Genomic DNA, 14062 nt, shown 5'->3' on the forward strand with positions numbered 1-14062 from the left:
GGAAGGTTTAGCACCGGCCGGTACAACCAAGTTAGCAGTCACAGTTGGAGATGCTCCTAGGCATGAAATGGTAATGACATAATATTTTATAGTAGATTGCTCGTTGGCATATAATGTATGGATTGGTCAACCACTCCTTATGGATCTACATGCAGCGGTGCCCTTATCGTACCTATCCATGAAGCAACCGACTAGTGCAGGCATGGGATGTGTGCAAGGAAGAAAAAGAGAACCTAGGGAGTATTATAATGCTTCAGTGGTTAAAGCACTGAGATGATTCAAGGAGAACATCATGATTGTGTGTGGAAAGAAAGAGGAAGTGGTTGAAGATATGGATGTCGACCAAGATGAGATTATGGAAGTTACCGACCAGGAAGGTATTTCAGAAATTATCGACAAGCAAACCCCATTTGGTTATAAAGTCACCAAATAGGGTATTTCCCAAAGCGAGGGAAAGGATATTGATCCTCGCTTTAGGGATTTGGATAGTGGAGTGGGACCCGTTGAAGATTTAGATGAGCTCCCAATAGATGAAAATGACCCAACGAGAGTGATCAAGGTTGGAAATAATTTAAAGGTGGAGGTGAGAGCAAAACTGGTAGAATTCCTGCAAAGGAACCTATATGTCTTCTCCTAGTCTCACAAAGATATGGTTGGTATATCACCAATTGTGATCAGCCACGTGCTCAAAGTGGATGAAAACTACCCAGCGGTGGAGTAGAAGAGAAGGTTGCTTGACAAGGAGCGATAAAAGGCTCTAAAAGAAGAAGTCGAGTGACTAAGGGAAAATGTATTCATTGGGGAAGCTTACTACCCGACATAGGTTTCTAACCCCGTGTTGGTACCCAAACCCGATGAAAAGTGGAGAACATGTGTGGACTTTACTGACTTAAATAAAGCTTGTCAAAAAGATTATTTTCCTCTGCCCAGGATGGACCAACTGGTCGATGCAACCTCTGGTCATGGAATCCTATCTTTCATGGATGCATATTCTTGGTACAATCAAATAAGCATGCAGCCTCCCGTGCGAGGAGCATACCAGCTTTTAGACAGATGTGTGATTATACTATTATAAGGTCATGCCATTCTGCTTGAAGAATGTGGGTGCCACTTACCAGTGTTTAGTGAAAGGCATGTTTCATGACCTCATTGATAAAAACATGGAGGTATATGTTGATGACATGCTGGTCAAGTTGAAAGAAATTGGGGGCATGTATGAGACCTAGGAGAGTGCTTTGCCATACTTAGAAAGTATCGCATGAAGCTATATCCTCTAAAGTGCTCGTTTGGAGTAGTTCTGGAAAGTTTCTTAAATTTATTGTTAACTCACGTAGAATAGAGGCCACTCCTAAGAAGATCAAGGCACTGCTAGAAATGAATTCGTCAACCAGAACTAAAGACGTGCAAAGTCTAACTGGGCGGATTTCCAAATCTACGGGCAAATGTGTCCCATTTTTTAACTTACTTATAGGGAGTAAGAAATTTGAATGGATGGATGAGTGTGAGAAATTTTTTCAAGCAATAAAGAAACACTTAGCCCAACCCCCAATCCTCTCAAAACCAATAGATGGAGAGGGTCTCTTCGTCTACTTAGCAGTTATAGAACATGTTGTCAGCGCTGATCTAATATGAGAAAAAGATGAAGTGCAACATCCGGTCTACTACATCAGCAAGCGACTGATAGGAGCAGAGTCAAGGTACCCACCGATCGAGATGTTGGCATACTTTTTTATGCTTGCTTCTCAAAAATTGGGCCAACACTTTCAAGCTCATCCCATTTCAAGTATTTACCGACCAGCTGTTACTTCAAGTTGTCATTCGGGTTATGTAATGCACCAGTGTAATGACCCACTAATCTAGACTATTTGGACCATTAACGAAACTATACATAAAACTTACATTTTTACGAAAATACCATAATTTATTGAATAACTTGCAAAATAAGAGTTATTTACAAAGTAAATACCAAAACGGATATGGGATCCCATTGTCTTTAAAACAAAAACATAATTTAAAATAATAAAACATTACATAATTAGTGCGGAAAATACATATAAACAGATATAAAACCGAAACTACATCCTCGAATCGATTAACGCTCGGTCCCTTGACTCCATTCATCATCGATACACATCCTCCAAGCGTCACAAATCTTACCGCCTCTAAAGCTTATTTTCCTGCACATAAAACAGAAAGGAATGAGCCTAATGCCCAGTAAGGAAAATCTAACACAAAGTCATATACATAATTTCATAAGAAAACATAAAGACTTAACATAACACATATAACATACACTTATTATAATGGCCATTATTACTTGGGGTCCCATAGACTAAACAAGCATATGCCCATGGGATTAGTGGGGTCCTACTAGCTAAGTAGGTCATATGCCCATAACCCATTTGGGGTCTTGTTAGTCATATGGGTCATATGCCCAAGCCTACAAACATACACATATACATATCATAACACTTTTAATAACATAAAACATATAGATAACATAAGCACATAACATATTGATTCTAGCCTATTTTCCTTACCAAAGTTACCGGGATTATGGACTGAGTTGGGACTTTTGGAACACTCCTAAAACCATAAGAGAGAGTGAGTCTAAAGAAAGGAGATGAAATGAAAGAGATGGAAAGACTAAACCATAAAAAACATACTTACCGACTTATATGCTTAAGAGCTTGGATTCCCTAACCAAAATAAGAATAAGGTTAGGGGACTGAGTAGAAGGTTTTGAGAAAGGAAATAACATAAAATACAGAAAGGAACTAGAGTTTTGGGTTTACCTCAAAGATTGCAAGATCAATCTAACCTCCACCGAAATACTATAGAACTCACTTCCCAAAGTGTTTGATAAGCTTATGATGTTTAAGCTTATAGTTTTTCCCCAAACCAAGTGTTTACACTCTCACACTCACTTAACACTAGCAGCTTCTGAACTTAGAGCAAATGGTGAATAATGGCTGGGTACTAGGTCCTATTTATAGAGTTTGGGAATGAAAATATCTTGATTTTACTTGAATAAAAATAATGGCTTTTTAGGTGAAAATCATTTGAATAATCGTTCAGCAGAGGCTGAAGACTCGTTCAGAAGATGCTGGACTGTTGAAGGAGTTTGAATGGCTGAAGGGAAAAGAATTCAAATGTATTTGAAAACATGCTGGTGGAGGCGATATATCGCCCCCTATAGGCGATATATCGCCTGGACCTTTGTTCCCGAGGCGACCGTGCATCGATTCGTGTTTTCCGTATCTACGTGCTGCGATATATCGCCCCCTATAGCTGCGATATATCGGCATACGCTGAATATTTTAACACGAATTTACACATTTTTAGCTAAGTTTGAATGGAGTAAACAGCCTTGACTAAGCCCTCAACGTACTCAAAGCTGCTGACTGACCCTATAACATTCAAACTTTACCCTTATTTAATTTAATCCTCAAAAATACTTAATCCTTAATTACCATTCAAAACATGTGCTTAAAAAAATCCTATTGGTTGATGTCTAAACCTTATAATATAATAAATATAATCCTTAATATCAGTCACTTTAATCAAACCTTAGGTTATACTTAATATTCTTAAACTATAGATTAAACTTAGAAAATCTATAAGTACTACTATGAGTGTCCAAATAATTCCCGGTCTGAACCAAAAATCCACAGTTACAAAGATAATGCTATAAATACTACCATACTATTATCTGTCTTAGCTAAGTAAAGTTCTTGGACTCTACAACCAGCCACGTTTCAACGGTGTATGATGGAAATATTTTTTCTGATATGGTTGAGAAGGGGATTGAGATTTTTATGGATGATTTTTCGATTTATGGGCCCTCTTTTGACACATGTTTGATGAATTTGGAGCTGGTTTTGAGGAGGTGTGAAGAGTCACATTTGGTGCTTAATTGGGAAAAGTGCCACTTTATGGTAAATGAAGGAATTTTATTGGGGCACAATATTTCTAAAAAAGGCATTGAAGTGAATAAGGAATATTTTTTACGATATTGCCACTGCCAGTTTCAATAAAAGGAGTACGGAGTTTCTTAGGTCATGCAGGATTTTATAAGAGGTTCATCAAAGATTTCTCCAAGGTTTCGAAGCCACTGTCCACTTTGTTAATGCACGGGGTTACGTTCGATTTTGATGAGAAGTGTCAACAAGCTTTTATGATACTTAAGGACAAATTGATCTCGGCACCTATAGTTGTTGCGCCTCAATGGGATTTTCCATTTGAACTGATGTGTGACGCTAGTGATTTTGTGGTTGGGGTAGTGTTGGGACAAAAAGTTGAGAAGGTATTCAGAATGATTTATTATGCAAGTCGTACCTTGAATGATGCTCAAATAAATTATGCAACTACAGAATAGGAGATGTTGGCCATAGTGTTTGCTTTTGATAAATTTAGGCCATACTTGATTGGGAATAAGGTGGTTGTTTACACAGATCATTTTGCGATAAAGTATCTTATGACCAAGAAAGATTCCAAGCCTCGTCTTATTCGGTGGATTTTGTTGTTACAAGAATTTGATGTGGAAATTAAGGATAAGAAAGGTACTGAGAATTTGGTGGTTGATCACTTGTCTAGATTGGAGATTGATGGAGATTCTCTTGATAAAGAAGTTCAGATTAATGATGCTTTTCCTGATGAGCAGCTGTTAGAAGTAAGTGTTTGCAAGGATGTTCCCTGGTTTGCAGACTATGTTAATTATTTGGCTGCTAAGGTTATACCTCCTGAGATGACAAGTTTTACAAAAACCTGAAACATCTGGTCTACTACTTAAATGGGCTATAGAGTTGGGCCAATTCGAAATCATGTATTAGCCTAGGTCAACCATTAAGGGGCAACCTTTGGAAGACTTTATTGTATTGGTATTAAATATGAAAATCAAATTTCGTAGCGGAATGTGTTCTTTTAAGAAATTTACTAATACCAGCCATGATCATACATATATAGATATATTAAATCAAACACAAATAGATTATAGTTTACCTCTTGTATCCTATCAAGAGTCCACAAATCTTCTTTTATAAATCAACGATCTTCCTATCCTTATTCTGAAAGCTCACACCTTGATCTTCCAAACCAATCCTTAAACACACAAGGATGTGTGTGCGCACGTAGGATTCAAAATGTTGATTTAGAACTCACTAGACGTACTCAACTGATGAGATTTAGTGAGCTTTGATAGAGAGAGGATGTTATGAATAGATTTTCAGGTTTAGAAAAATCTATCGCTTTCTTTTTCTGAGAGAGAATCTAACAGTCAAAACTTCTGGAAAAACAAATTATTGAAAAGTATCACTTCTTTTTTCAGGTTTATAAAGATAATTAACTGATTTAATTAATCTTTATTTTATTTAAATAAAAATAATCAGTTACAACCTATTTAATTATTTAATTTAAACCATATTAAAAAAGAATAAATAAATAAACAAATTATTTGAAATTCAAAATCTAAATCCCAGAGATAGGAAATATCCTTGTGTGGCGCCACTCACTGTACAATACAGTGAGTGGCATGGGCCACATTAGTGTTTTTCCTAATTTTCTTGTTTGTTTAATTATTATTTAAGACAATATATTTATCCCAAAATAAATATTACTTAATTTAAAATTAACATTATATTAAAATATCAGTTTTAAATAAATAAATATCTTATTATAAACAAGATAATTATTAATCTCTCTCTATATTAATCCAAACATGATTAATATATATTTTAACATATAGTTTTTCAAAATAAAATCTATATAGTTAAATAACTAATTAATTCATAATTAATAAATCACCCATAACTATCACATTATTATTTCCTTGCCCTGAAAAATCAATTCTTTTGCAATTAAGTCCTTCTCTCTACAAATCTTTCTTTTGACATCCTTACCATTGATAGTGTAGGACAGAGGTGATCTGGGGACCATGGACCTATAATACAAAGCTCCAATAAACTAGTTTATTAATTAAACTATTTAATCTAATAATCTTATTTATTAATTCCATGATTACTTCCACTATTAATATGGAATTGCACTCTAAGTATTTATAGAATTATATTTACAGAGTTTTCTCTTGTAGTCCATTGATATAATCAATAAATGTAGTTATGCCCTCCATTTATTGGTTCATTAATTAGAGCTAGTCAAGATTACCATTTTACCCTTCAAATTACCTCTTGATCCTTACGTACCATTAATTCACTAGCGAATAATTAATGTATAATCAAATTTTAGATTTGAGCTCCATAACTATTCTACTATGACCATATACCTCTATGAAATCTACTTTATTATGGTTAATTTTTCAGATTTATCACAGAAATGATGAACAAGCAAAGAAGATGATGAACTATGCTTGTTACTTGTAGAAGAGCCTGGATTGAGAATTTCGTTGAGGAAAGTATCATCATCTTCTGAGGAAGAGCTGACTTCCCTGAGGAGTTCAATGCTTTTTCCTTTTCCATGCTGAGTAGGAAGGATTAGACGATGGGACTCCTTCGAAAGGGGCTCCCTAATAACATGATCACTTGATCGGTGTAGTTGAGAAGGTGGCTCATGGGAGAACTAGTCAGTAATTACTTCGGTGTTTGGATTTGACTGGCCGGTCATATTAACTTCGTCAGTTGTACTTCCAACACCGAACTCTTTATCTTCTTTCAACAACCCCGCCAACCTAAGGTTGTCTAAGTTAAGAAATTGTTTGACATCCTTCTCATCAATTGACATATTAATAAGAATCTCTGCTTGGGCATACATTTCTCTTGTCGGGATAGGTCGGTAAAAAGATCCCACATAAGTAAAGGCCAAGTCATTAGCCTCAATATCTAAAGTACGGAAGTACTCTGTGTAATACTTCCCTATGTTGGTTTTGAAGGTGATACCATGAAGATACTTAACCCTCTTTTGCTTAGGAAAAAGGGGGGAAAAACCTCTGTTTTTATGGCTAGGGTTGGTTCTGAAATAAAACAAATAATGCACCTTGTGAGGGGTAGGTGGACTCCATTTCTGAAGGTGGTAAAGTATGTATAGGGTAGACAAAGCTTGTATCCCATTTGGAGCAATTTAGAACATAGAGACGTTGAAATAATCAGCCACCAATCGGAAAAAAGGGTGTAGAGGGATGGTAGCTCTAGCATGGATATGATATTTTGACTAGGCACAATAAACTCCTCTGGGATTGTTGGCTCTCTGGTCGAGACGGGGACATGTTAGATTTATTCCTTCAAGGCTGAAAGACTGAGAATACCTTTCGACCACCTTAGGAGTCAATCTAGAGACATTAGCCACATACCAAGAAGGCATTTGGTCTTCTTGTTTCCTTTGTTTGAGCATAGATGCATTCTGGATCTCTGTTGCGAATGCTTAGGCAGTGTTTTTCTTTGGTTTTTTAATTTTTCGCATTGGGCGGGAAGGTCTTGAAGAAGCTTGAGTCTCAACCTCTTCTACTGGTTGTTTTTCCACATAATGTTCCTGCTCCACTATTTTTTGTACTACCTGGCGAGCTATTTGAGGGTCTTTCTCCTGGGGCAGTCGAGTAGTCTTTTTCACTCTCATCAGATGGTGTTGAATTTGTTTCTGAAGGAATTGATCTTCATCGAGGATGTACAAGGCTGATTTGGGGAAGAATTTTCTTTTGACAAGGGAGTTCTTCTCAGAGATTTTGATGAGGAAGAATCACTACTTGGAGGAGTATCACTTGGTTTAGGGTGCGAGGAGTCGGAGTCTGTTTGGTTGTCACCTCCCCCGTAGTTGTAACGATTCATTTACAAAAAATAGGGGGAAGGTGAGTAAACCAAACAAAGAGTGTGTGCAAATTCAGAAAAATTACTACCCGGAGGAAAATTTTAAGTTTTGTCGGGGCAGTGTGTATCTTTTCTTTCATAAAGAAAAATTACTGCCCAGTGAAAAACTTTAGTTTTTCAAAAGCAGTGTGCATTTTTCATAATGAAAACTAGTTGCTCGGTGGGAAAACTTTAGTTTTACCCGAGTAACAAGAACGACGTCTATAAGCAAAGTTTGACCAAGCAACATGTTTTTATAAATATAAAAGATTTTTCTGCTCGATGGTGGCAAAATATAACGTTCTACCCAAGGAGTGTGACAAGAGGATCAAAAAGTGCATTTCAAAGGTTTTGCAAAGCTTCTCAAAGAAGCTTCAATGTTCTTCAAAGGCTCAAGAACCCAGAAAATTAAAGTTGGGATTTTGGGTCATTTTTTTCACAAAATTTTAACAAATCAGAGGAAAAATTGGCTAAACCAAAACCTAGGCTACATCAAATCAACAACAAATTCCTATTTCTACACAGATTTGTCCAAGAATTTTTCAAAATTTTTGAAAAGGGGGTTTCAAATTTCAGAGGAATCTAACAAACTTTCTTCTAAAATTTTAAGTCATACATGCTTGAAAATAAGTGCAGATTTTGAGAAACTTACCCAAAGGGATGATGGAAGCCTTGGATTTGTGAGGGATGTGTCAACATGGCTTGAAAAATGCTAGGCACCTTCGGGTTTGAGAGAGCTTCGACAAGGAAAATGAAGAGTTTTTTGGTTTTTGGTCTATGAAGAAGATAAAAGAGAAGTGGGGAGTCGTGAGTATGTGAGGAACTATTTATAGATAAAAAAGGGAAAAATATATTGGCTTTTCATCTTCTCTCTCACATTTTCTGATGACTTGGGAAACGTCCAGCCACCATTTCCATGATCAAGAAATGCAATCATGGGTTATTAAAAAAATGGGAGAATACTGGAAGCCGTTTTTTTTAGAATTTGGAACACAAAAGGTACCAAAATTAATGGAGAATTACCACATGGGTTTTTCATGGAGATTGTTGCTCAGATATCCACTGATGAAATATAATGGCTGGTTGAACATTCACTACTTTTGAAAGTTGTTAGTCCAACAAAATATTTTTGGATTACTCGAATAATTACTGACTAGGGAAAAGTTCATCATATGTTAAATACATATGATAAACTTGGGGGCAAATATTATCCCAAAAAAAATAATGTAATGATGTGGCAATACATTTGTACCAGGTGACACATTGATGATAAAAAAAATGTGTCGACCAGAGACTTCTGAAGAGCATCTCAGGAACTTATTAACCAGTAATGTTCCCTAGCATCATCTCAGGTATTTATTGACCAATAAGTTCCCTAGAAACTTCTTAGGAACTTACTAACTAGTAAGTTCCCTAGCAACAGTTCAGGAACTTACTGACTAGTAACTACTCTAGCAGAATCTTAGGAACATCCTCGACCAGAAATGTCCATAACTGCTGAAGGATTTTTCTTAGATATCCTGAAATACATTTGTACCAGGTGACACATTGATGATAAAAAAATGTGCCGACCAGAGACTTCAGAAGAGCATCTCGGGAACTTACTGGCCAGTAATGTTCCCTAGCAGCATCTCAGGTATTTATTGACCAATAAGTTCCCTAGAAGCTTCTTAGAAACTTATTGACCAGTAACTACTCTAGCAGAATCTTAAGAACATCCTCGACCAGAAATGTTCGTAACTGCTAGAGGATTTTTCTTAGATATCCTGAAATAATAGCCTATTTTGTTGTATTTTGAATTTGATTAATATTTTGAATTATTTTATTAATTAAATGTAGTTGAAACTAGTGGTGACTGATTAAAGACTCAAGGATCATTTTGTATGATCCATGAGCCTATAAATACAAGGCTCATGACTTCATTTGAAGGACTTTTGGATTGAAACTTGACTATCTATAGAAACTCTGTCAAATATTATCTAACTTGCACTTAAGAAACTTAGTTGGTCAAGGTTCATCTGATCCCAAGTGTAGGTTGACATATATAAAAATACTAAGTGGATTAGGTTATTACCAATTATTTGGTGCTGAACCAATATAAAACTCTTGTGTCATTTATTGTCTATTTAGTGTTATTTTATTTTCTGTCGTTTTTGCGTCTTTCTGTCGTTTTTGTGTCTACTCGCCATTGACCAAAACTGTTGTCAATACTAACTAATTCAATTAAAAGATTGGATGTTGGAAATTATCATCCAATCCTATCTAATCTAACCTAATCCAATTAGAAATTGGATTGGTTCAATTATTTTAATGAGATTTTAATTTTGAAACTGATTTTTGAGATTAGCTTAAAAAAATATAAAAAAATTAAACATCACAATTCCAATACTACATAAAGTCACCAACATTACAAGTTTAATAATATAACATTTAAGCTGGAAGTTTGAAGTATCTAGCACAAGTGTTAGAGAGAAGGGAGACTAGTGATGGAGGCAGTAGACTAAATCAAATGGGTCTGTATTTTAGTCTCTTTAGGATTTTTTAGGATATGGTATATAAGGGTGCATCATAATATCATAAGACAACCAATAAAAATGTACTAAAATAAATATATTTATATTTAGATAATATACAAATATATATTTATATAAAGATTGGATTGTATTGTAATTGAACTTTGACAGTAGAATCGGCCTTTTGGTAAATAGATTGGTTTGAATTCGTTTGAATCCTGCCAGGTACTAGTAATGATATTTTATGGCAAACCTTGTTTCATCTTGGATATTTGACTTTGCAGAGAAAAATAAATAAATAATAAAAAAAGACTTTCCTGAAGTAATATGTGTAGCAAGAAGAAAGTGGGTTCAACCGACAATACGTGTCTTTACAGGGGCTGTTCTGGAAATCAAGAAAAAGAAAAAAATTCGAGAGATGAGCAACCATTTTTAGCTCTTCCAATACCCGAAGCGAAAATCCATTTTCTCCATAGGTACAAGTTATTATTCATTTTCTTTAAAATATTAATTTCAATTTACTCTATGAATTTTCCATTTCAATACCGAAGAAAAACTTTCAAAGAAATATTAAAAAAGTTGACAATTTTCATAGTGGAAGATTTTCATTTGCAAAATATCTATGCTTGAGTCGATCTACATGAAGTTATAATTGCTATTCATTTTTAAGTATTTATTATTACAATTGTTCTCGTTTCTTATCTCTCAAAGATCTGGATTAGAATAGGGTTTTACTTTTGCTGTTCTTCATTGACTTTAATACAATGAGTAATTAAATTTGTTGGTTTGCTTTTTGATTTTGTGTGTGTGCTGTTATTGTTAGTTTAGCTCCGATTTTATTGAATTGATTCTTTTTTTTTTTTTGTCAATGTTTGGGTGGAGATGTAATTGTTTTTATTCGTCATTTATCCGAATGAATTTACATTAACCTAATTTTCTTGTTTTACATTTAGGTATCTAATTTGTGAAACTGGAATGAAACTTTTGGATTTTGATTTCCAGTTTCTTGACATATGTGTTTGTGTGTGTATTTATGTACGCACATGTGTGCAGTAAGCTTACGAATAAGGTTTGGGGGATTTCACATTTCTCATGTATGATATGAGCATGCTCTGAAACTACTCTGTTTCTTATTTCATTGTTTTGCACTATCGATTTTGTTCACACGGTCAAATTTGAAAACCCACTTGCTTAAATTCTAGTATTTTGATAGATGTTGAGAATTTGACGCAATTTTTTGCAATTTGTTTCAGTGAGATAAAGTAACTTGATCAGTGTGCTTTTGGTCTGCGAAGAGTTCGCCTGTTCGCAAGAAAATGAAGTAATTACTCTTTCGTCTTTACTAAAATTATTATATAGATTTGTATTCTTAACATTAAGTGATAAGGAAAAGTTTATGTAACTTTGGGGTTGCATTAATGATCTGAACTATGAACAAATTCTCTCAGTGACAGTACCTTGTCTATGGGTTGGAATGGAAATCTAAAATGGCCCATTTCTAGAAGTGAGACGGAAAACTTTTGGATGCAAATTCAACTCAAGTAGTTAATCTTGGAGCATGCATGATGGACATTTATGTGTTTGAACCAACTTAATTATTTCCAGATGCTGTTGTTTAGTGCTCTGATTATCAAATGTAACCTTCGTGGTTATTTTACTAAAGTCGTCCCACCTTTTTGTGGTTCTCCAAAATAAGGCACGAACACTTTGCTGTGTTTTTTTTTTCTGATCTAAGCGATTAGCTTGCTAAAGATCACAAGTACTATTAGTTTCTACATAGTTTAGATACCAAATGTTTCATAGCGTTTTTTTTATATATACAAGATAAAGTACCATAATTTTCTTTTTTAGTTAATTCATCCTCATTAGGTATTGAATTTTTTGTTTGAAGTTCTATATGTTTATATTATCTCTCCTTTTCTCACCCAAGGGAGGATCCTGCTTAAAGTGTATAAATAGGCTGATATTTTATTATTTTTTTCAAAGTGAGAATAACAGGGGACGAGTACGATGGGACGAGGCTAACTTGGGTGAAATTGAAGCAACTAAACCTGTAAGGCAGAAAATTACTGAGCCAAAGACACCATATCATCCCATGATTGATGATGATGATGGTATGTCGATTTTCATGCTATACTTCTTGCAGGACTGTCAGTTTTATTTATATGTATATATATGTAATATGTTGCTAGAATAATCTTTGGAAAGGTACATTATTTTTGGGGATTTGGTGAAATTTGGTCAATTAATTTTTTATTTACTCGGCTAATTTCAGGTTTTAATGGTTTTCAATTCTGGGCTTCAACTAACAGTAATTCTTCTTATTATAGGATCTCTATCTCCTATACGGAATTATTTCGATGAAAGTGTTCCTGATGGTGTGGATGCGGAAGCAATACGAACTGCGTTGACTGATGTAGCGTCATCGAGTAGAGAGAATACCCAGAGATCCGGTGGCTGGACGTCATCTGATGACGAGGCAGATGCTATGGAACAGGATGACGAAGGTCTCTTTACCCAGATTCTTTGAGCTAACTTTATTCATCCAAATTTCTCACAACTTCATGTTCTTGGCAAATAATATATTCCTTTCTGGTTTATTTCTTTACTACATTCATATTGATATAAACATAAATTGGTTTAAACTTTAAAATTTTTATCAATCACTTGATTAGTAAAACTTTTCCCTCCCTTTTCCTGCTCATATTTGTTTAGGCTTGTTAATCACTTTCAACTTGGACAGTCCTTTCTCTGTTGTTATTATATTTTTCTTAAATGTGCGGAACTTTAGAGTCTAGAAAGTTTTATTGAAACCAATACTGTGATTGTGTGTGACAAAAGATTAAGAAAAAAGGATGGTAAATTTGTTGCTTTTGGTTAGACCTCTTGCTTTCTTGTGAGATGAATGGAAGTTACTGCAGTTCTGAAGATTTTCTTGTATTGCTGAACTAAACATCAATGCTCGTTTATAAGTACTTATCTGGAAAAGTAGTAGTGTTTTAATATCTGAAAAATTATATAATTTATTTAGAAAGGAATGATCTGATTTAATCTACAGCTGGAACTTAACTTTCTTACTCTCCTTTTTCTGTTGGGACTCATTGCAGATCCTGAAACAGATAAAAACGGTAGAAGTTTCAGGGAGCACAGGAGAGCTCACTACGACGAATTCTGGAAAGTAAAAGAACTCCGGAGGAAAGGTTCTTTCCTTGAAGACGAAGAAGAGGATGAGGCAGATAAGCAAAGGAAAAGTGCTCTGTCTTCATCACTAGCCGCTGGCGGTGTCACGGGTGTTGACATTGATGAAAAAGCTAGTGCTACTTAGGTGAGAAATCCTCTGGTGCTTCAGCTAATGGAGTGTAAGATCAAGTAGACCTGGCCAAGACATTTTAACAGAGAACTTTCTATTATAAATTTGTATGGCTTTTGGACAGTGTCCTATGAATGGTATCTGTTGTGTACAAATAGTCTTACTCTCTTCGTGTATTTCTCATTCAACAGTATTTCATTAGACTATTTCATAATTTTCATCTTTAACAGTCGTTTACAAGAGCTTATTTTTTTTGCCCCGGAAAGAGAGAGAACATATCCTGAAAGACCTCTACTGTTTCTAACCACGTTATTTTTTAAAGACACCACCGCTACAATCATTAAGAGTATTAGACTTTGTTTTTCCTTGGTTCTTATATTGACTAGTTTATTGACACACAGTTAGCATCTTGTGTGTAATGTTTTGTTGCATGGGTATTTATTTATTTT

The 14062-nt window shown here is 35.0% G+C and overlaps 1 protein-coding gene across 3 annotated transcripts; it reads left to right on the plus strand.

Moving 5' to 3' along the window:
* The first annotated feature begins 10563 nt into the window (after positions 1-10563).
* LOC133834758 (protein phosphatase inhibitor 2) lies at positions 10564-13840 on the plus strand. 3 transcript variants are annotated; one of them, XM_062264480.1, is made up of 6 exons: positions 10594-10779; positions 11257-11397; positions 11557-11624; positions 12290-12417; positions 12634-12810; positions 13411-13840. In XM_062264480.1, the coding sequence occupies exons 3-6, from the start codon at positions 11620-11622 to the stop codon at positions 13626-13628; spliced, it is 528 nt and encodes a 175-aa protein (XP_062120464.1). In that variant the 5' UTR covers positions 10594-10779; positions 11257-11397; positions 11557-11619; the 3' UTR covers positions 13629-13840. The 3 variants fall into 3 exon arrangements, with proteins under 3 accessions (XP_062120463.1, XP_062120464.1, XP_062120465.1); XM_062264479.1 differs by lacking the exon at positions 11257-11397 and having other exon boundaries at positions 10564-10779; XM_062264481.1 differs by lacking the exons at positions 10594-10779; positions 11257-11397 and adding an exon at positions 10879-10948.
* The last annotated feature ends 222 nt before the right edge of the window (positions 13841-14062 follow it).

The sequence above is a fragment of the Humulus lupulus genome, chromosome 5 (assembly GCF_963169125.1).
Source record: "Humulus lupulus chromosome 5, drHumLupu1.1, whole genome shotgun sequence".
In the NCBI taxonomy this organism is placed as follows: Eukaryota; Viridiplantae; Streptophyta; class Magnoliopsida; order Rosales; family Cannabaceae; genus Humulus; species Humulus lupulus.

What these genes read in the sequence shown, in the direction of transcription:
- LOC133834758 (XM_062264479.1), top strand. An exon ending in CATGATTGATGATGATGATG is followed by an intron (nt 12,418 to 12,633) that starts GTATGTCGATTT and finishes TTCTTATTATAG; the next exon opens with GATCTCTATCTCCTATACGG. An exon ending in TATGGAACAGGATGACGAAG is followed by an intron (nt 12,811 to 13,410) that starts GTCTCTTTACCC and finishes GACTCATTGCAG; the next exon opens with ATCCTGAAACAGATAAAAAC.